A 24509-nucleotide genomic window follows, 5' to 3' on the forward strand; every position below is an offset into this window, starting at 1 on the left:
TCAAGATAGAGTGTCCATGAGAACAAATTCTACATTTATGCCTAAGGTGGTATCCAGAGTGTCTTTAAATCAGGCTATCCACCTACCTACATTCTTCCCCAACCCACAGAACAGGGGAGAAAGACTGTTGCATACCTTGGATGTACATAGACAATTACGCTACTACCTGGACAGGACCAAGTCCAATAGAAAAACTGACCAGCTTCTGGTAGCATATGCAACAGGAAAGGAAGGAAAACCAATTTCAAAACAGACAATCTCCAAATGGATAGGAAATTGCATTAGATTTTGTTACTCCTACCATGGAAAGAAAACTCCAGAGAACATCAGGCCTCACTCCACAAGGGCTACAGCCACTACCACAGCTTTCTTACGAGGAGTGGCTACCAAGGACATTGTAGAGGCTGCTACTTGGACCTCTGTGCATACATTTGCCAAGCATTACAATTTACCTTTATATTCTAGATCCCGAGCAGGTTTTGCCACTGCTGTTTTGCAAGGGATCCTAACTACACCATAATCTCTCCTTTTTTCCTCCTCCCCAAGTTTAGCTATGGTATTCTACCCATTTGTAAGGACTGCAGATGCATCCTTGAAGGACATAGTACAGTTTTGTACCTACCATAAATGTAGATGTCCGATAGGAATGCATCTGCAGTCAGGATTACCCACCCACCTTCCCCTCTGTGGTACTCCTAGGGTATTTGCCATCCTTCAGCTAGCTTAGGGGGGAATCTATTATGGTGTATTTGTTTGTATATATGTACATACATGCTTATGTTATGTGTTTGCTCTCTACTATTTGGAAACATTGGCATTTATCCAAATTTAGCCATCCAAGAGGGCACCTGGCATCTGGGGCAAGAAACACTGAGGAAAATGGCATCGGCTGATGCCTTTATACCCGAAGAACTGCAGCTATGACGTCGGGTGAAGCGCGACACCAGCAGAAGCCAGACCCAGACTTTGGAATCCGGCCGACCGAAGGGCTGCCTGACGACAGGACTACCCATTTGTAAGGACTGCAGATGCATTCCTATCGGACATCTACATTTATGGTAGGTACAAAACTGTACTTTATGGATGTCTTGGATGATGTTTTCTCTGACTCCAGTGCTAACCCTGATTCTCTTCCTCCGGCTCCTATCAAGCCGGACAGATATTATAGGGTCCCTGACACTCACAAGCACCTTTTTAAGGCCCACTCTGTGGATCTAGAAACTATTTCACAGGGCCCCAAGGGAGTGGCTGCCTTCTCTGCCAAAAACCCACTGCCAGCAGACAGGGAAGCAAGGTCCCTGGAGAGATGGGATAAAAAAGTATATAGTTCTACTACCCTGTCCATGAGGTCACTAAATTGCCTTTTTCACATGTTTCAGTACCAGGATTTTCTCCTGGATGATTTACAGAAAAAGTTAGCTTCTCCTGAGCCTATTGATAAAAAGGCATTACAGGGCCATATACATAGCACTCAGCAGGTTAATAACCATTTTCTACAGTGTGGTTATGATGCACTGGAAGCTTCATGTAGGGCAGCTATGACTGGGGCTGTGATACGTAGACATGCTTGGTTAAAGGATCAGTCTTTGCCTGATCATGTTAAAGTAAAGTCACTTGATGCACCTTTGGAAAAACAGAAGCTTTTTGGTGCTAATGCACAAGATGTATTGAAATCCATAGAGGAAAAAGCAAAGTCAGTACAGACAGTCAAGGATTTCCTTCAAGTTCAGCCACCCAGATTCAGCAGAAACTGGCCCTCAAAGAATTGGTCCTTCCCCGGCTCAGACAAGTTTCAAAGGGGAAAAAGCAGACGTGCCCGAGGTAGAGGACAATACCGAGGATCTCACAGGGGACGCCAATGACAACCTCCAAATCAAAGAAGTGGTGCAGACAGTTCAGCTGCACCACAAGGACAATCACAATGACTTGATTTTCATTCTGCCTACAAAGGTTCAAAGAGAAGCACCCTTGGGCGGAAAATTATCCTTATTCTCACAAAACTGGCATATCTTAACCAAGGACAACTGGATTCTGGATTTGATAGACAAAGGTTACAGATTCCACTTCCACACATTACCAATAAGACAAGGCATGCCAAACCTGCCACATCATCAAAGGGCAAAGGCATTCTCTCAAGTTTCCAAGCTATTAAGTATAAAAGCAATAGAAAGGGTTCCTCCTCAGGAGCAAGGCCAGGGATTTTATTCAAGACTGTTCCTTGTTCCAAGAAAAGAAAACAAATGGAGACCCATACTGGACTTGTCATCTCTAAACACTTTTCTCATAGTGCCAAAGTTCAAAATGCTGACGTTGCAGCAACTCCTTCCCATGCTGGGCAAGGGGTCTTGGCTGGTCACTCTGGACCTCAAGGAGGCATACCTGCATGTCCCAATCAGACAAAGCTGCAGAAGATACCTCAGATTTCTTGCAGGGACAGAGCATTATCAATTCTCAGCATTGCTTTTTGGCTTATCTACTGCGCCCAGAGTGTTCACGAAATGCCTGGCATCAGTAGTGGCACACTGCAGACTGCAGGGGATTCAAATATACCCCTACTTGGACGACTGCCTCATACAAGCAGACAACAAACGAACCTTAAAAGAAAATTTGGACTATGTCATGCATCTACTGCAGGCCTTGGGATACACAGTCAACATTCAGAAGTCAAAGCTACTGCCATCCCAACAGATTACCTTCTTAGGAGCCAAACTGGACACAGAAAACCAAATGGCCTACCTCACAGAGGAAAAACAGCAGCATTTACCAGAGTACTTCAAAGGCCTAGCAAAACTCTCCCAGCTGACTGCAAGGAAAATCCTGCAGGCCCTGGGATTCATGGCATCTTGCATCCTTCTGATACCTTTGGCAAGACTTCATATGAGAAAGCTGCAATGGTATTTAAAAAACCTATGGTCTCAACACAGCCAAGGCCTAGAGGACATAATCCCACTTATTCCATGTCTGCAAAAAGAATTTTTATGGTGGGCTCAAGCCAGTCAGCAAAACAAAGGTATGCCGTTCAACAGACCTCAAGCAGGCCAAATGATTACAACAGACGCCTCAGACCATGGATAGGGGGCGCACATGGAGGACAGGTGCATTCAGGGGCAATGGACCCCAAAGGAAAGACATCTGCACATAAACCAAAAGGAAATGTTGGCAGTGATACATGCTATCGAGACTTTCGAAAAATCACTACAACAAGGACATTTACTGATGAGGACAGACAACACCACTGTCATGTGGTACATAAACAAGCAGGGAGGCACTCACTCTTATCCCCTCTGCAGACTAACAATGCTTCTCTGGGAAAAATCCCTGAGCCTGAAGATACATTTACAATCCCAGTTTGTACCAGGCAAGGACAATGTACTGGCGGACAACCTGAGCAGAAATTTCATGGATCCACACGAATGGATGTTGCATCGTCACATTTTCTCTCAACTGACGAAGGCATGGGGGAGACCGGATGTAGACCTTTTCGCATCTCACTTAAATCATCACCTGAAAAGGTTCTGCACAAGGACTCACCATCCTCTAGCCTGGAAGACGGATGCTCTCTCCTTCAGCTGGAATTCTCTAAAAATTTATGCATTCCCTCCTCTGCCTCTGCTGACCAAGGTGATACTGAAGATCAAAGCAGGACACCCAACAGGTATTTTGATAGCTCCAGACTGGCCAAGGCAACACTGGTACCCATTGCTATTGACCATAACTCGGACCAAACCATGGCCTCTGACTCTATGGCCCCTGCTCCTAACACAACACAATTACAGGACTGTACATCAAGACCTGAAATCATTACATCTCACAGCCTGGAGACTAACATGACTTCTCCACCTAACTCTCTATCAAAATCAGTTCAAGAGATCCTGCTGGAAGCACACAGACCTTCCACAAGAAAAACATATTCAGCCAAATGGAAGAGATTCAGCATCTGGAATGCCAACAGGGGTCAGGACACAGCATTACCGAGTATACCTCAGATTTTAGAATACTTGGCAGAACTACTTCATACTGGACTTTCATACTCTTCAATAAAGATTCATGCCTCAGCAATTTCAGCAAAATACAACTGTGACCCTCCAGTGTTTTCTCATCCCTTGCTAAGACAGTTTCTAAGGGGAATAAAGAATATCAAACCTCCCAGAAAACAGCCAGTACCTGCATGGGACCTCAATTATGTGTTGGAAAATTAACTCTTCCTCCATTTGAGCCAGCAGCAAGTTCAGAAATGCAATTTCTTTCATGGAAGACGGCCTTCTTATTGGCAGTCACATCTGCAAGAAGAGTTTCGAGAGATACAGGCACTCATGGCAGTGCCCCCCTTCCTCATTTTTCATCAAGACAGAGTTTCTCTAAGAACCAATCCTACATTCATGCCCAAAGTTATTTCCAGGGTGTCTCTAAATCAAGCTATTCACCTGCCTACATTCTTCCCCAATCCTCAAAATAGGGGGGAAAAGCTGCTGCATACTTTGGACATACACAGACAACTACGTTACTACTTAGACAGAACTAAGGCCACCAGAAAGTCTGACCAACTGTTTGTAGCCTATGCTGCTGGAGTGCAAGGAAAAGCAATCTCCAAACAAACAATTTCAAAATGGATTGGACATTGCATCAGATTCTGCTATTCTTTCCATGGAAAAGGTGTGCCAGCCAATATCAGGCCACATTCCACCAGAGCTATGGCCACTTCCACAGCTTTCCTAAGAGGAGTGGCAACAAAGGACATTTTAGAGGCTGCTACATGGAGCTCCGTGCATACATTTACCAAGCACTACAACCTGCCCTTATATTCCAGATCCCGAGCAGGCTTTGCCTCGGCAGTCCTGCAAGGGATTTTAGCTACACCATCCTTATCTTAGTTCCATCTACCCCCAGCTTGGCTATGGTATTCAACCCATATGTTACTGACTGCAGTTGCATTCTTGAAGGACATAGTACAGTTTTGTACCTACCATAAATGTAGATGTCTGATAGATATGCAACTGCAGTCGGATTTTCCCTCCCACCTACCCCTCTGTAACCTTCTTTTTGGGTCCCTACCCCTTTTCCCATTAGCTGGGGGTATTCCTATGGTGTATCTGTTTATTACTGTTGTGCATGTTTGGGATTATTTTTATCCATTTACCAAATTTAGCCTTCCTAGGAGGGCACCTGACATCTGGGGCAAGAAACAATGAAGAAGATGGCGTCGGCCGATGCCTTTATACTCCAGCCGTGGTGACGTCGGAGAGGAGGCGACACCAGCTGACGCCGGACCCAGACTTTGGAATTCGGCCGACCGAGGGCTGCCTGAGGCAGGACAACCCATATGTTATGTCTGCAGTTGCATATCTATCGGACATCTACATTTATGGTAGGTACAAAACTGTACTTTATTCAGTCCTCATCTCTACCTCTCATACAGGTATTCCTCTTAAAAGTGCTAAGTTTTCTGCATGCTACACAAACTGTCTTTTGTCCATACCCAGCCATTCCCCTGCTGTTCAGAAGCTGCCCAGCTTGAAACTGAACAGAGTTTTTGAATCCAAAATATGATCATGGAATTTAAATAAATTTAAATATAAGAAAATAACCAACCAGGCACCATACTTTGCAACTGAAATTGTATAATATCAGTTAACAGTGGTGCTTATAACTGACAGGAAAGGTCACATCAGGGTTAAATAATCACATCAAGTGTAAGAGGATTGCTTTTATTACACTTTCAGAGGGCCTGGCATTTTTTTCCTGTCTACCTAATTTAATTGCAGACTATGTTTATTTGTAATCCTAAAGCATGGTTATAATCTGCAGTTGAAGTCCATCTGGCTATTATGGCTACCTTTTATTAACCATTTTTTTGCAAATCTGTAACCCATTTAGATGTTACCCATACTTCTATGGGAACTTGATTAATTTTCCTCCCTATAGGATCCTTCTTGTGACCTGAACTTTGTGTTAGATCATTACATTTTTCCTCTTTTTGAAACTCTGGTTTTATGTGAACTTGTTTTTTAACAAAATATTGTCTAGCAGCTACCTATATAACTTGGGGTTTGGGGACATCATTTAGAGGGCATAAAGCCCTTACTATGACCTCGAAAGCCAAAGTTCAAGTAGTGGCACAAATGTTGAAGGAGCCAGCTGAGCAAAGAATGGAGGGACTGTCCAGTGGCAGATTTCCCTTCTTGGCATATGGGAGAGAGTGGTCATGGACTGCCACTCCATCAAAAGCCAGAGGAAGCTTGCTGGCAGTGTACCAGCAATGCAAGGAGTTTCTGAGATGTTGAATTTTTGGTGAGAAGAGTTTTCCTGTCTTCCACAATGAGTTTCTCATTGCAGTAGTCTTCAATTTCTTTCCAGGTTACGTTTAGGGCTTATATTAAGCTAGTTTGATTATTTTTGCATTTTATAATCTGAAAAGTCTAGTCCAGGTGAAGTGTTATTTACCTGGCTGAATGTATGGAGGGCACTGAAGGTAATACTGTGTTTTGTGCACTTTTCAGATGTAAAAAAGTAAAACTAACCATTTGTCTCCTTGGATAAAGGGGGGAAGGTTAAGCAAATCATCTTCACAAAGTTAGGCTATTGTATTCGAAAACTGAGCCATAACTTTAGTCATTTTTCTATATAGGCAGTAGATTCATCCTTATTTTTTTATTTATTTATTTTTTATTCAGGGCATCTTCAGCCTGTGTTACATTTCGGGTATACCACCTAAGACTTGAGTAAGTTTGGAAAGGCATTCCTTATACACTGGATATAAAAAGTGTACACACCCGTGTTAAAATGCCAGGTTTTTGTGATATAAAAAATGAGACCACAATAAGTCATTTCAAAACTTTCCCACCTTTAATGTGACCTATAACCTGTACAATCCAATTAAAAAACAAATCTTTATCAGAATGATAATTTGAAAGTTCTGCTCCTTTATAAGTGCACAGCTTGGTATTAGGAGTACCCTACTGTGTGAAAGCTCAGAGAAAGGCAGTCTAGTTATGTAAATAGCTAAATATATGTATAATATACACACATACACAGCATATTTAGAAGAAAAACTGACTTGTATTCACTTTTAGACTTGTGGACTTTGTTTTTTGAATATTCATAATGTTATACTGTTCAAGGTGGGAAAAACCTTTTGAATTTGTGTTTGGGTTCTTTCAGTGAAGCGGGACTTAATTACTTTGATGAAAGTAAGTTTCTGATGTAATTTTATGAAGTACTATAAACAGGATTCACGTCCAGGATGCCCTACCCTACTTTGTATAGGGAGCATCACTCACTCTCACTCGAAAATAGTGTTTTTTTTTTCTATTCTGGGAAAATAGATTTATATATCTCAATAAAATCATTATTCTGTTAAGAAGACTGCTTTTAAGTTCCTTGCATTAATGTAAAATTCTATGAATCTCACTTCAACATGACTGTGAGAAAGAATTAAGGAGTTTTCTCCAGTGGTATTGAAGAACAGCAGCTGTGGAAGACTTCTTGAGTCCTAGTAATGGAGCACCCCCTTGTGGAAGACTGGCTGCTAGCCAAAAGCTAACCTGATTAAGCAAACCTTTGGAGATCTAGAGTTTAAAGTAAGTGTCTGTGCAACTTTGTTCTGCTGTGGTACTGTAATGTAATTACACTTTTTTTATACAAGCAATCTTTGTGAGTTCTACCCATACAGTTGTATTGTTATGGTTTCCTGCCTATGCAATATACCTGTTGTATTGACTGCCCATTTAGGCAAAAAAGTAAAAAGTATGGAATATTAGCCAACCTTATTTTTATTGCTTTTTAAATTACTGCCACAGCAGTTCCATTTGGGGAAAAGTAGCAATTCAACTAACTATTCCACTTCACAGACTTAAAATAAAACATATCTGTTCAGTTTATTTTTGTTGGAACTCCCACTGTTTTAATGTGCCTTTCAAATCTTAATTTTGTCATTGGCGTTGACTACAAATGTTTCTCTGTTGCATGCTGTGGTCTCGTGTTGATCTGTAGTGTCATAGATGTGACTGAGACAAGTACATTAAAGGATGTTTTTAGTGTGAAGAAAACTATAGGACAGGCATTAATTTACACTTGCATGTGCATCTCTACTTGCTGATCCAACAAAATGTAAAGTAGCTTGCACAGTTTGATATAATTAAAAAAAAATCCCACCTAAAGGATATAGTTAATACCAGTATTTTTTAGTGACATTTGCAGGCTTGTACTTCTAGCTGCAGAGTTGTAGATTTTTAAACTGTTGACTCTTCTAAGGCAGCATACATACTTTAGTGATCGGAAACATGAAAAGATACCAAAAACAACTCGGATGCATAATTTTGGTAATTTCTGTTACAAGGACAATTCTAAACAGACTGGCAAGAGACTATATGGTAAAAGTTCAGAGTTAATTTGTTTCAGTGAAAGTCGTCATCTCAGCTTGCCAGGCACTGGTTCAGATGCTACGGTCACCATTAAAGATGTCATATGCAAATCTGCATGTTTCTTCCAAAGAAGCTTTAGTTTTATCAACAAGTATAAAATCTGTGTCTTGTCTCCATATCTGCAGGTGAGTGGCGATTGTATTGTGTTCGAGGGGAGCTGCCTGTTGAAGGAAACTTGTTGGAAGTAGCTTGTCACTGCAGCAGCCTGCGATCTAGAACATCTATGATCCTTCTCAATGTAAATAAAGCCATTATCTACCTCTGGCATGGATGCAAGGCCCAATCGCATACAAAAGAAGTTGGAAGAACTGCAGCCAATAAAATCAAAGAGCAGTAAGTAATTGTTTGCAGTGGAAGGGCTTGTATGAGTTTGCTTAATGTTTTGCTTTGATTTTAATACTTTTTATTAGTAAATTAAATACACAAAGTACTGCCAGATAGACTAGGTACATAAATTAGACCTTTGCACCTCTACAGAGACTTGCAAGCATTATCACAATAGGTTTAGGTTCCATACTGTCGATGATTCTTGTGTACAATTTTACCATGAATATACCATGAAATTGCTTAATAAACTTAAAAGTATGCATGTGTTAAACGGCTTAAATGACTGATAAAATGTAAGTATTTAAATAGATAAAATTTCATTTTTTACTGAAATATGGTTTAATTTCAACTCTGTATACTAAAAACATGTTCCATTTTCTAATAACTGTAATGCAGCAAAAATGGTGCCCTACACTGAAGCATTTTAAAGGTTACCAGGCCTGTAAACCTGGCAGAGAGTTTTGCTGTCCTTGTCACCCTAGCACGTACATAATGGGCTGAAATAACATTCACTTCAACTTCTCTAAGCTTCCCAGATTTTCTTATTGTTAAGGAGATACCATGCATCCTGATATTCCCAGTCATAGTACTATGGCAGGTGTGATTGCCCGCTCAACTCACAGGAGTGCTGCCAGCCCTGTAGCTGGAAACATGAAGTTAGCTTGTTGGTATTGAACTGTTCTTGTGATGCTGTTAGCTGGCTGTGCACTCTCCCTTAGCATGCTGGCTTGAGGTGTAGTGACAGGAAAGGGATTGCGGCATGCTTCACTGCATGACACACTAATTCATCTTAGGACAGGCAACATTATTTATCTTGGCATCTCTTTCCCTTCTACAGCAAAGGAAAGTTGCCTGGTGGCATACTATGCCTTCCCCTGGAATGAAGAACAGATTGCTGTTGACTTGGTGAATCATTTTAAATTTTTCCAAACAGCAATGTTCCCGGAATTACCTCCTCCTGCTGTCCATATGGGGTTATTTGCATTATTAGCATCTTTAAGCACTCTTGCAAAGTCTTTCAGTCCTATTGCTCCTACTACTATTAGAACTGTTTAGCTATCATTTTTCCATATTATTCTAATTTCTGCTTGCAGATCCATGTATTTTATGAATTTGTGTCTGTCAAGTACGTAAGACACTGTAATCACTGGGTACAGTGGTTTCAGTGATTAACACTACTTTTGTCTTTGGGATTATTATATCTGAGACATACTTCCCTGGACTGGTATGAAGAGAGACATTTTTGATGTCTCTGAACATGTGCCTCAGGCAAGTATGTGCCTTGCATTTAGTAGCATTCTACCTTCACCAAGGATGATGCCACAGTATGAACAAAAGAGGATTGACTTCAGTAATTGCTTTAGTTTTTGGTGTCTTTTCAGGGGGATTCAGTATTTGTCAGCATGGGAGGACATGATTAACAAATCACATTGGTTTGCAAAGGATGGTCTACACCTGTCTCCCATAGGCTGCCAAGGATTAGCTAAAACTTTATCCAGACCCTTATAGTCTTTTTTAGGAAATGCCAAATTGACAAACCTAACAACATTGCAAATAAACCCCAAAATAAACCTAAAGGTGTTACTGCTCAGTGCTGGGAGCCTAAACAAGAAATTCCATACCCTACAAGTTCTCCTTTCTCTGAAGAATATAGACATCCGTCCAGTTAATGAGACATGGTTTAAATTCTTAGAAAGTATTCCAGCAGTGCAAGGCTTCAGTGCCTTACACATATATAAACCATTAGCTGGACAGACAGGGAAAATGGGAGGGAGGAGTCTCCATTTAGATTAGCAACAAGTATAATTTGGTTGGTTAAACAGGAATGTGCTCTGAAATGTATCCACTTGCAAATCACCTTAGAAAAAGTCCTGTACCATATCCTAGCAAGCTATAGGTCACCTTCTGTGTCCCAAGAATCCCATAGATCGTACCCAGACCTACTGGGTTACACTCGCCATTAAACCAAATACCCTATTCATGGGAGAATTTAACAACTCCTCTGTAGACTGGGAAACATACACTGCATCATAGTCACAGGTACAATGATTCCTGGACTCCTTGACCAGATAGTGCACACAACCACTGAAGGTTCAATCATACTGGACCTGGTATTCGCCAGTATGGGAGAGAACAGCATATCAACCAGTAGATCCAAGGATTTAAATGTTGCTTGTGACACAAATAGGACATGTTGGCGAGACAGATGTCAGAGTATCCCCATGATCTGGAACAGGATCCCCATCCATGTGATGCAGAGTCCATCCCCTAACAATATTTATATGTACCTTGACCAGTTGAAGGGGAATTTGAAATTCACCCTGGGTCTGACCCCCTATATCTCCGATAGAAAGGGGTAGACAGTTTTTCTGTAACTCAAGATTTAAAGGATGCTTATCCTATTCCTTTAGCCTCAGACTTCAAACCTTTTCAAGGTTTTGTGCATCTAGAATACACTGTCAGTTCTCTGCATTACCCTTTGGGTTATCCTCTGCTCCAAGGGGTGTTAACACAGTGTCTAGCTGCTGTGATAGCCTATTGTAGGCTGGAAGGTATTCACATTTTTTTCTTATTTCGGCAACTTGCTTATCTTTACAGAGTCTTTTTCAGATGATCAGGAATCTCTAACTTGAGTAAGAGATCTCCTTCACAGACTGAGTTTTCAGGACATTCTAAAAAATTGTTTGAGTCTTTCTTATAGGATTGCTTTCCGGGGTGTCTCTTGGGTACCTGAGTTCAAAGAGCTTTTCTTCCTCAGGAAAAACTAGGTCTGTATCTAGATCTATTCCTGAATTTCTCCACTAATTCCAGGACCTCCAACAATGGAATTTTTCCCAGCATACCAGGATTCATGGCATCCATGATTCTCATGACTCCTTTGTACAGACTCTACATGTAAAGATTCAGTAATGCCTGAAATTTCTATGGTCCCAACATCAGTATTCCCTGACATTCTATATTCAAGTTTTGGGATTTGTGAAAGAGGACCTACTTTGGTGGAGAAACCAGTTTTATCTGAGTCCAAGTCTCCCATTTCCCTGTTGATCTCCAGCACAGTCTGGAACTATGGATGCCTCAAACTTTATTGGGTGGGGGGGGGTCCTCTGGGACAAGTGCCAGGTTTTTGATAGTATTAAAAAAAAAAAAAAAAAAGGCAGTCATAAATGCTCTCAATCGAGTATGGTCCCTAGAGCCATTACAAGTGATTACACACAGCACCACAGTGATGTGGCACATAAACAGAGGGATTCCAGATTAGCCATGGTAGCGTGGAATCTAGCAGTATAGCACAGTCACAATCTACAGGCATCTTAAAATTCCATCAGAGCAAAACATTGTGGCAGACAATCTAAGGATGATCAGAACAGTCCATGATGAATGGAAATTGTATCATGGGTCTTCCAGGATTTTATCCAGCTTTGGGGAGTTAGATATTTTCATCTTCCTTCACAACAAACAGCTGTGAAAATTCTGCTCCAGGATTCTCTGCAAGCAGACCTGGAAAACAGATGAATTTTCATTTTCTTGAACAGGAATGTGTGTGTATGCCTTTCCACTGATATCCAAGATAATTCTGAAGATTCTGAAGGGCTCTCCAAAGATCAGTGTAGTTGTTGACTGTCTTCTGGACCAGGCAACAGTGGTTCTTCTTTTGGAAATGGCCAAGAGCAATTACCACAAGTTTCTACACAGACTGGATCTGCTTACACAAGACAGGGGTTGTTTGATCCACCCTAATTAGAAACAGATTCAACTAGCTGCTTGGATGATAGAATTTTAATACCTTTTTGTTGTCTGTATTCTGATGTTATGCAGCAGGTATCAAAAGAAGCAAAGAAACCTGCTATTCAGAAATTGTATATTGTTAAATGGAAAAGATTGTCTAGTCTGTGTTGAAATAAGAACTAGGACCCTTTAAGGCTTGTATTTCTCTAGCTCAGCAGTATTTATGTGAATTATCATCCTTTGGCTTTTCTTACTCCTCTCAAAGTTCATTTATCAGCCATTTCACATCGTCTGCAATGGACTGCCCCCTTTCATTGCATTCCTATGTTAAAAAAATATTTTGAAAGGGATTCTATGTAGCTGTCCACCTAAGAAACAGATGGTTTCTTCTTGGATGTTAACTTTTTGGAAATATTATCTGTTGCTCCATTTGAACTAGATTATCAGGATGATTTTGAATTTCATAGCACGGAAATCAATTTTGCTGATTGCTCTGACATCTGCAAGAAGAGTGTCTGAGTTGGAAGCTCTCATAATAGGTCATCTTATCTCATTTTTCACAAGGATAAGGGTATCCTTGAGAACTAATCCTTCATTTATGCCTGAAGTAGCATCTGACTTTACTTTCAGCCAGGCTATCTCCCTGTCTTCTTACCAGAACCAAAAAGTTAGGGAGAATAGAGTCTTCTTACTTTGGATGTCCACACACAGCTCAGATATTATCTTGACAGAATTAAAACCTTCAGACTCTGATCAATTATTCCTTATGAAAGTAAGAAAAAAGGATGTGTAAAAGCAGATAATTTCCAAATGATTGTCTCATGTTATTGTTTTGTTGTACCAGCTATAGCAGATAAATCCATGCAAGTCAAAGCTCATTCTAATAGGGTCTTGGCTTCACCAGTGGCTTTTTGGAAAGTGGTGGACTATAGAAGTACTCTAGATGCAGTAACTTGGTCGTCTGTTTAAATTTTTTACAAAGCATTACAAACTCAATTCCTTTTCCAGGTCTAGAGTAGGCTTTGCTAGGACAATTTCTGGAACATCAACCTTCCTCCTTCCAGTCTGTATAAGCTATGGTATTCCACCCATATCATTAAGGCTAATGAAAAGATGAAATGGTGAACAAAGTATAGTTGTGTAAGCATACAAATAGATGTTTGATCACTGCTACAGTAGCTGCTTCCTCCCTCTGTATCCCATATTTTTTGTATTTTTTGTTGCCATGGTGTGGATATAGATTTTTATATAGCTGGCATTGTTCTCATTCAGGGCTGTTTCAGGTGGCATGAAAGTTCTGTAGGGCTTGGCACCCAGCCTATTGATTTTCTACAGCTCTGCTTGAATGGTCAGTGGTGTGGATGCATAGAAGATGCCTTAAAGCTTTGGAAGCTGTGCAGGATATAACCCATATAGCCAAGGCTACTGCAGCAGTGTTTTGTTGAACAGTCTACTATTATGGGAAGTTTACTTACACAACTGTACTTTCTCTGTAGTTGACACTGTGTGGGCTTTCCAATTTTATTTTGTTTTCTTCTTGTCCTTTATATTTTTTCTTTTCTTTCTCCTTGGTACTTTCAGTAGATTATCATCTACTTCTGGTTTGATTTCCATTCCTACTCCTTTCTCAAATGCTTCTGCTAAACTAAGTTAAATATGTCATCTTAGAGTTGTGCTTTCATGATCTAGAATGTTACCTATGTTTGGATCTGATGAGGTCAGCAAATACGTATGCAGTCCCACAATTAGACCTGTACATCTAGTCAGTCTCAAGGAGGTCCCTAACCCTTCACAGTGAGGGGGGATATATAATCTTGATATGTACTGCTTTATAGTCTTCATTTATTAGTCATCATAAAGCGTTTTTCTTTTCCTTGTCCAACTGAAAAAAGTTATTTGTGGCCAATCAGTCACACCAAAACTACAAGTTAGAACAGGAAGAGCAAACTGATTTATAACTTGGACTTTTCATCGATATCAGGGCAATTTTCATTACTACCTTCACTTTTCTGAAATATTTCTTACTACGTTTTGCTCTCACTTGTTCATGTTTTATTGCTGACCCTTCATCAGTTTGCAAATATTTATCCATTCCCTTCTGTTCAAGTTGTTTTATATCACATTTCTGTCCCTGGCTGATATTTTGTTGGTGCTGCACCTTTCCATTTGGAAATGTTACTTTTGCACATGTACCAGAACTACACTGCATTCTTATGTCATCTGAGAACATTTTAACCATTTGGAGGCATACATTCAGATCACGATCTAATGAACTATACATTTTAAATCATCCCCAAAAAGTAGATGCGTTATCTTTGAACAAGGGTTACTGGAGGTTGAGCTGTAAATGTAGCCTAGTCTGTTATGTAAACAGAATAATAGATTCAGGGCAAGGCAAAACAACAGTGGTGACAAAGAATCACCCTGGAATATCCCTTTAAATTTTTATCCTCTGGATAATAATTTGCCCTTTAACATTGTTCAGTTGCAAAGTGGTTTGCCACGGTTTCATAATCACTGTAGTGTAATCAATCATTTTAAAGTGTATCTTGTAAATCTGTAAACATTCCATAGTCCATGAATGTGGGATACTAGCAAATGCTGTTTTGTAGACTATCCATACCATACTTAGATTCTTCTCTTGTTTTTTACATTTCTCTTGTATGATTTTGTTTAGCAATAGATGATCCTTTGTTCCACGTTGCTTGCTTTTTCAGTACCTTTTTGTTTTATTGCTTAGATTTTTTTCCAGATGGCTATAAACTCTACATCAGTTTGTTTGTCTTTCGGCTTTTTCCCGGTTAGGGGTCGCCACAGCGGAACTCCGGTCCGCTAATGATTGGCAGTAGAGTTTTACGTGCTGGCTTGCCGGGCCTAACACACAACCTTCAACGAAGGAATGCCCGTTCATGCATGTTGCCACATAGAAGACGCTCTAACTGAGAATCGAACGGGCAACGTCTGTGAGGCGACAACGCTACCGCACCACCACCACCGCAGTATAAACTCTACATCAGTGTTAGTACCTAATTTATATATTGTCTGGAAGGAAAGTTTTTGGTCCATAGTTCTTGGGATGGCTTGCTGGTTAACTTTTAAAGAGGAGTATTTTTTTTCCTTTTGTTAACCAGGTTGGTGTCTGTTCTGGATGTGTATACAAGTAACTTTTTACTCTGGGCTAAATCTTTGACTAAAAATGTTAATATGTTTGGCCAGAAGATCTGTATTGCATCTAGTTCTAGGGTTTTCCATTTATGAGCTTATCTTAATTTTCTGTTTCTCTGTCAGTTACTACTTCCAGTCATATCTCTATACAAGAGCTTCTGTTTCTTTTAACTCTCCTGTCCATTTGAAATGTTTATGTTTGACAGGGTTTTCATAAATGCTTCTCCAAAATGTACCAGTTGTTTTTCTTTTTTAGTGATGGTTCTATTGTTTGTTTCCCAGTTCTCTAGAAAACCTTTTTGGATCAGCTATGATTTGCTTGTTTTGTACTTATCTGAATACCTTCTAATTTTTTTCTGCTTGTGCTGATATTTTTAGTTAGTTGTTGCAAATAGTATATGATAAATCCAGGTCTGTTTTAATATATTGATTTGCTTTTACCACAACTATCTTTCTATGAATATTTGATAATCTGTTCCCTTTTAACAGTGATAGAGAAAACTTTAATGCAACTAGGGCAAGAACTAATCAAAGTGGCATTCTACTTTTTCCCTTCTTTTCCTTGTTACTCTACATTTTTGTGGTAACACTTTATTTGTTGTTTGTGTAGTTGCACAGCAGTATGTCCTATTTATTTCTGTTACATCAGATAAATTTCTCTTATAGTCCCAATTGCTATGTTCATGTGCTGTACCAGTCTTCTAACATTTTGTGTCTTTTACTTTCTGTAATTTATTTCTTTCATCTATCTTCATATGTCTGTCAGTCTATTAAATCAAGCAGGTCTTCCCTTAGCTCATTTTCTTCTGGACTGAAAACATCCTGTTTGCTCTTTGTTTCCTTCCATTTCCCTTACTGCACCATTCTAAGTGGACTTTCATGCAAATATCCTGCAGAAAGTTCCAGACCATTTCCCAGTGGCATATCTTCTTCAGATGCATCCTGCTCCATCTGAGGCCTCATTAATCCATCAAGTTTGCTTCTGTCAGAGCGTTCACTGTTTTCTGATTTTTCACTTGCTGTGCAGTTCTAGAGTTCTGGACTTTTGTGCAAGTCTCGTATAGAATGTTCTAGAACATCACTTAGTGGTATGCCTTCTTCAGGTGCATCCTGCTCCATCCGCTGTTCCTCAATCTGGGGACTTATTTGTTCATCTTGTTAAGAAATTGCCCGTGTTGGAGTTTCCATGCTAATTCGTTTACTTTGAGGATAGTCTGCCACTTCAGTTCCTGTTTCTTTAATCTCCACCTTCCTTATTCACCTTGCTTTCAATTAGATTCTACTAGTATGTTATTTTTTTTTTAATTATGCAATTTACCATATCTGAATGTCTTTGCTTGTATTTCTTTTCAAATATTTTTGAAGTTGCATTTTTTATATTGAGTAGTTTTTTTTTTTATTTTGTGTAAATATGTACCATATCAAATGCCATTTTCTTTCCAATATCCATGATTCTTTCTTGTACTCTTTAGTAGCCTCTGTTTTTTGCTCCTTATGTCTTCCTTCCATTATCACTTCCTTTTCCAGGCAGCCCAGTGTTTCTTCTCCTAGATAATGTTTTGCCCTGGTCTGGTGCATTAAAGATCTTAAAATTATAATCTGTAACCTTTAGAAGGTTTTCTTTGCAAGTTTTTTTTTTCTAGTTTTTCCTAAGTTTGCTATGTATCCTCTGTCTGGAAATTGTTTTTCTTGTGTGATAGTAACAATAACTAATCTCTTTCTTATCCTCAACAGTCCACTTTTTTACCTCTTGCTTGGCCTATTCATTTTTGTGTTTTTATGTGGATTGCATCCTTCTACCACAGGAGGGCCATCCTCAACTTTAGCCTTGCCCAGCCCTGTGGTAGGAATGTTTTCATGTTCTGAGAATTCTGCACTGGGTTTTCCCCACTGTTGATAACAGTGTGGGCTTTTTTTTATTTTTGGCCTACATTTCTCCATTATATCAGTGTAATCTTGGTGAAATTTTATAAAAGCATATTAAGTTACTCACAAAGACTTGAGGATTAATTCAGTTCCAGCAATACTGTTCTCTTTTTCTTGCTAATTCCCTCTCTCTCTTCACAAAGACTTGAGAATTAGTTTAGTTCCAGCAGTAATATTTTCTTTCTCTTGCTAATTCTCTATCTCCATTCAGCCCATTTTCTGATTGTTCCTTGAACCCAGACTTGCATACTAACTGAGTTTGCTGTTTCATAGCTGGGCTGCCTGCCTGCTAGTGGACCAGGGTTTCTGCAGTCTGTTTGAAGACCATAAGTGTGATTAGTGGAACTGCAAGAATTTGAATGCAGTCACAGGGAAATTAATCCTAAGTCTAACATTGCTGTATCTGAGTATTGTCCTCTTCTACAAAGTACTGCCATCTCTTGAGTTGGTGCGTATATAAGAAGGGTGGGGTGCAGTGTACTCCCCTACACACATCTGTTACAGTAAGTTTCACACTTTGCTATTATTTTAAGATGATTGTGCTTATTTTTGTAGTCTCCAATAGGTTATTAGTGGGCCAGCATTATACCATTTCCTGAGAATGTGATCTTGAGTTCCCATGAAAATGAATGTGTAGTTGAGATGTGAATGTCTTCTGTATATCAAGAAGATATTCCTTTCTTTATGCAGCTATACTGTGCTATTTCATTCTTTTTATGTGGTACTCTGCTGTCTGTCTTCAGCATGCATTTTTGTTCTGTTCTTTCCTAGTATTTACATAAAATGCAGCATTTCAAAATCACTACAGTTTTAATGGCAAAATGTTCCTTTCCAAATATCTTAACTGCATTCAGAGAAGAACCTTTCAGGGTTTACCATTCAAAGCAGCTATGGTCAAATCAGTAGAATGTTTTTATTTTACTTGGCTTTCAAACACAACACCTGTATGTGCTTATAATATTTCAAACCCTGGTGTAAACTTTGCTTATGAAGCCAAACCTTTGACACTATGAGACTAGGACTTTTTTTATTTAGGACCAAAACAAAAATTAAGCAACTAATGCAAAGAAGTCAATACACAGTGCTAGATTACTAAGTCAACAACTAGAAATGAACTACAAGGGTGGAATAATCACACATTTCATAAAAAGTTGTTTAATCTTTTCTCTGCTGATGAAGTCATTAGTCAGCGTGGATATGGGAAGTGCTAAAATATATATATATATATATATTTTTATTAAATATCTGACTATTGTACCCTTGTAGCTCATTCTGGTTGTCTGCTTAGAGCTTTATCATTGTGTATTGAGCATTTTTACTTCCCAATATTCTAGTTCAAGCTTGTTACAGTTCTTAGAATGTTTAATTTCAGTAGCATTTTCAGGGTGTGCTTATAAACAAAGTGTTTGAGCCTCATTCTGTGTCTGGACAAGTGAAAGCACTGTCCCTAAAGGGCAAAAAGATTAATGTTAAGATCCAAAGATGTGAACATTGTTAAAGTTCTGTCACATACTCCTTCTTGTAAAGTAAATGTAAATTGTAGTTTTCATTAACATTAATCCTTCATCCTGAGTAACAGCTAATAACATTTCCCAAATGGTATGTAAACAATTTGTAAGTAATAATTTTAAGCTTTCTCCCCGCATTATACTTGTTGCTTGCCAGGATAGGCTTTGGTTCCCTGAAGCACTGATTCAGATAAGGAGGTGATGAAAATGTAATGAATGGATGCATTTTCTCCCAAACAAATCCTGTACTAAATTCTTGAAAGATAGAAAGGAATGTGTGTATCTGTGCTCATAGGAAATACATCTCTCAGACTTGAAGAGGTCATTCTGTATTGTGTGCCACCTTTGGCAGGCAGCAGTTTTGTCCACTATTCTTGACATAGTTGTGTGTTTGCCTCTTTTAAGGTGCACTTGAGCTCACTTTTGCTAGGTGCATGTGACGTCATCCATCTCAGTGTTATGTGAGGTATCTGACGATCTGTAGGCTGTCAACTTTAAAGTGGTCAGGAACAGAGGAGTCCTCCACTTCTCCAGAGGGACCACTCATTTGGCATACCTTAAGGCACATGAGCTCCACTGCGTTTTGGTGCTCTGATGCCATCCTGTCTCTCCAGAAGCATATGACTGTGTAGCTTGGAAGTAAGCCTCATTAAGTTCATGTTTTTTTTTTTTTCCATGGAGCCAGTATGCTTTCACTGCATTCACTTTTGTAAAATATCTTCATTCATTAAAGGGGCTTGACGAAAGTATTAAAGGTTCTTAAATCATCCCCTCTTTGATGGCTACTGTGTAATGGCATTGCCTGTCCTGCAAGGCACCTCTCCTTTTATACACAGCTTCCTAATTTTTTTGGCAACAAAAATACCTTTCATTTTGTTGCAGCCTCCATGCTGTACATGAGCTCTCAAAAAACATGTAGTCTGTGCTTCGCTTATTAGCTGACACCTTTTAAAACTGTAAAACATCATCTTTCCCAAGTAGGCATGTAATGCATAATGTTATTTCTCTTACTTAATATTCTACCCTGTTTGTATTAATTTGAAAAACTGAATGCAAAAAAGGATTAATCGCTAATCGTTCCATAGTGTGCTTCATACATGTGAGAATTGCATGGTAATTCTACTAAATGTCCTAGTAATTTTCCTACAAACCAGTATTCTAGTGCAATTTGTCCATTCTCACATATTAAATATACCTCTAGTGCCTGTCAGTTTTCCATAATTTGGTCTGCATTTGTATATGGGGCATCATATGCATACATCTTTATTCTTTATCTGTGTTTGCTTTTTCTGCATAATATGGTATAAGTCAATATGAGTCATTTATTTATCTGTGTTCATTCTTCCCATAATACGTTCTTTATGGGAGCTCTCCTGTTTTTAAATGGTAAGTCTAGTAATGTGACCTTCCCAATCCCAACTTCTTGGATGCACAAGTCCTGTAATATTTTTTCTTTATTGGCTATAAATAGAGATCACAGTTCTGAGACATTTGTCACCCTTCCAGGATGCTTCTTTTTTCCCTACAGAAGTGCGACTATAGAATTAGTATGTGTAAGAAAGAGAGGTATGGGGGTTTTGCCTCCTAGTGGTTGACAACATACCTCTCATCTGTATAGCTTTTTGCGGAATGCCCAGATTTTTGTTTCATATTTTTGATCCATTTTTAATGAAATTGTGAGTATCTGGTAAATCATTGGCAAGTCATTAAGGACTGAAGTCAGAAAATATTGACAGACATTAGAGTTTGACTTCGTACCCTTCAGAAAATTTATGCTAACAGAAAACTAGTTATTCTATCAACTTTCTAGGTTTGTAAGAGGGGGCTTTGTCCCCCTCTTTATGGCTTTGTCCAGATTTCTTGATCTAAGAGGTTGAGAGGTATGGTTGATGAGGGCTTACCTGTTGCCAAAAAATTGGCATTATTGGCTAATGTCATTCATTGGTTCTGAAGGATTATTATTATTTTTTTTTTTGGGGGGCAAGTTTGACTTGATCAGTTTGTGCTTTAGGTTCTCATAATGGAGTCGTTCTTTCCAAACAGTTTTGATATCCTTTAGTAGTACATCAAATGAGGCTTCCATCAGACTCTCAGATCTGTCTCTTTCAACAACTGTATTCACATTAATTGAATTTATATAATTAATAAACCACTTGATGTCTTCCTTCTCACCCTTCATTAAAAAAGTATGTCCATAACATTCAAAGCTCTGTGTGGTAGCTGTTCTTATCTTTCTGAAATCACTTTGGTCTCAGTTTCATAGATCCTGTGTACCTTTACTACCTTTTTGCACTGTGTTCCTGGTAACTTGTGTTCAGTTTCTTCATTTCCCTTGTCTCCATTGCCTCATCACCCACTTCTTTCATCATTGTATTGTGCACCTTCTCCCCAGTGCCTCCATGTTTTCTTTCTCTGCTTATTGAGTACCATTTCTCACCTGTCTTCATGCATGGTCCATTGTGTGGGCAGGTATCACTGGATTTTTTTTTCGCTTGCCTGTTTCTCCACACAGCTGTCTAATATGCATGTACTGGGCCCACTGATGCATATACACTTCTGTATGTGCACTTAATCTGTGCCTGTTTAGTGTGGAGCATGAGGAAGAGTCCTTTATGCTTTCTTACCTTGGTACCCAGCCTCCTCTGAGTAGAACTGTTACAGTGGACCAGGCTACTTCGCTCATAAAATATAGTGAATTGGTGTTTGCTGCTCACTCCAACCCTTTGGAGCTTACATCTCTGGTATATGGGTCACTTGTTATGTTGGATTCATTATGTTGCAATCTGGGCTTTAACTTTCTAGACCACAGATCCATTCCAGAATTTCCATTTCTTTTTTTAACTTCAGTTGCTCCTTTTTGAGATTCTCTTGTACACATGTCCTTCATATGATTTTCCTGTATTAAAGGCCTGCTTTACAGAAAATAGACCTCGGTTTATTAAGACACACTTGTGTCCAGACTGATAACATTTCTAGTATTTCATTGTGCTGCACTAGAAACTTTGGTGTTCTTGACTGCCACACAGTTCCAGGCTTTAGTTTGAGCAGCATAAAATACTGTTACCCTGATCATGCAAAGTCACTCTACATTTGATCTTATGTTTGAGCTGTATTCGCAAGCAGTTTCTTACTTATTTTGAATTTCTCCATTCAGCAGAAAAAGCCCTTTGGCCAAATGATTTGTAGCAGTTCTTTTGTAATAGTACCTGATGTTGGCAGAAGAGCATTAAGGATCTTTTTCCCAATTTTCAGTATGTTGTTTGTTGCCAAACCATGTTCTCTGGGCCTAGAAAGAAGCCTTTAAAGATGCCCTTCCATATTACTGTTGCAGTATTCTTTACAAAAGAGGATTCCCTGCCAAGGGCAGCCTGATTTCCGGCCAGTATATCAAAGCCTTTAAGTTGTAATGGGTGTGCCGTACATCACACACACGCTCCCCGTGCACAGCGTACAGCATAAAGGTGACAACCGGAATGCCATCTTCAAAACTTCTTTCCAGCCAGTCCAAATGCCATCTTTGATTGGTCTGAATGCTTGTTCGTCTGCTGGTTACCAACCCCTGTCAGATAAGTGCCCTGTTTTAATTATTTATTTATTTTTTTATTTTATCTTTGTTTTGCCTTGTTTCTGGTTCTTGGTTTCATGTCATCCAGAAAGGGAAAATGCCAGTGTGGGAGACCGATTCCCCAAAAAGACCTTCACTGGCAGTGTTTGTTCTATTCCCACAACAAAACGTCTTGTGAGATTTCTCAAGCTTTTGTCCCTAAGATGTTACGTAGTCTGTTTTCTTCCCTTGTCTTGCAATTTACTTACAGAACTAATGATTTAAACTGTTGGTTAAAGACACTATGGAAGGATCTTCCCAGCCCAAATCAGCCGTCTGATAAGCAAAAGACCAAGAAAGCTTTGTCAGATTCTTCAGCTCTACCGCCTCCACCGGACATCTGTGTTGAGGCTGGTGAAAGTCAGGATTTTATTGTCCAGATGTTCTTAGTGTTTCACTGTTGCAGTCATCACATGTGGGTTATCTGCTTGCAGTAGCCCTCAGTCGGCCTGATTAACAAAGTCTTGGGTCCTGTGTCGGTTGCTGTCTCTTCTTCCAAGACGTCAAGTCATCAGGTGTATAAAACATGCAGCCGATGCCATTACATCAGTCTTTCTTGCCGTGTGGGGCCCAAAGCAGAAGCAGTTCGCAAGTGCCAGTCGGCCGACTCCTGAAATTTTTGTTTTCGAGTTTCAGAACCTCAACTAAAAGCTAAGTACCCTGTTGGGGAAACGTTTTGTTGCTCTTAACCGATGTCAGTAAAAGTAAATAATTGCATTACTTGTGGAAAGCAAATACCTCATAAAGATTTTCATTCCTACTCTACTCCTTGCCTAGGCCCTGACCGCGATGTACCTCGCTGTCAGTTTTGTGCCTTATTTAAACAACGAACTATCCATCGTCGGTATATTTTCGCTTCTAAATATTTTGGTGTTCGGTTCAATTATACTGATATGTCTTCGGTAAGCCATCCGACTACCGACATTCTGAAAAAACGCAAAGATAGAGACAGGCCGCCTAGATCCAAAGCTGTCGATGACGCTTCTCCTAAGCCAGTTCGCCAGTACTCAGTGAGGTGCTTTCGCAGCCCCTGATACCTGCTACTTCAGATTTGCAGGCCTCTACTGAGACCCATTCGGAGTCCAGTATGCCGTGAGATGCTTCAACTGTGGAACCTGCGGATGTCTTTGCCTTGGATGTGTCCGGTGCCGCTGTGCAGGCACCGGCTTCTGAGGGTGTTTTCCAGCCTACTGACTTGCGTATTAAACCAATGCCATCTTCTTCTTCAAGGCCTAAATCTCGAACCATGCTTAGAAAATGGATGCCCAGACTGCATGGTCAAGCCTCTATGCCTAAAAACAAATAAGAATGGCTGAAGACCTTATTACTTTAATTAGGGGAAGCCAACCTTCACCCTCTAAGAGACCTAGGACTGAGTTTGCTTGTGATACTTCTGACCAGGATTCTGAATTTTCTCTTTCCTCTGATGACCAGGATTTACCCTTAACTACCTATGAGGATTCTGATGCTGAGGACTCTATTCCATCTGCTTCTCCCCCAGAGGATTTCTCTTTTGGTGAAACCTTGCATACTCTGGGAGCATTTTGTTGGGAAAGTCAGGATTTCTCTGATTCTAAAAAGAGGCTTAGGGATTTCTTACTCCTGCCCCAGCACAGGCCTTTAGCCATACCTCCTGTACTAGACATTGTTGATGATACCTTTTTGGATTCTAGCTTGGCACTGACTGTTTACCTCCTGCTGCCAGAAAACTTAATAGATATTACAGGGTCCCAGACTCTCACAAGTTCCTTTTTAAAAATCCTACTGCGGATTTTGAGACCATTTCACAGGGACCCAAGGGCATTAAAGCTACTACTGCCAAAAATCCTACCC

At 39.7% G+C, this 24509-nt stretch overlaps 1 protein-coding gene across 9 annotated transcripts in view; it reads left to right on the top strand.

The window, feature by feature from the left end:
* Window positions 1–24509, top strand: part of SVIL (supervillin) — a gene marked incomplete in the record, with an annotated part of 2930183 nt that overhangs the window by 2632243 nt on the left and 273431 nt on the right. For all 9 annotated transcript variants that reach the window (XM_044066681.1, XM_044066680.1, XM_044066686.1 and 6 more), the window contains 1 exon segment: window positions 8546–8753. In XM_044066681.1, coding sequence (XP_043922616.1) covers window positions 8546–8753 — 208 coding nt within the window.

This window comes from Protopterus annectens, chromosome 3.part1 (genome assembly GCF_019279795.1).
Source record: "Protopterus annectens isolate FY-2018-M chromosome 3.part1, PAN1.0, whole genome shotgun sequence".
Taxonomy (NCBI): domain Eukaryota; kingdom Metazoa; phylum Chordata; order Ceratodontiformes; family Protopteridae; genus Protopterus; species Protopterus annectens.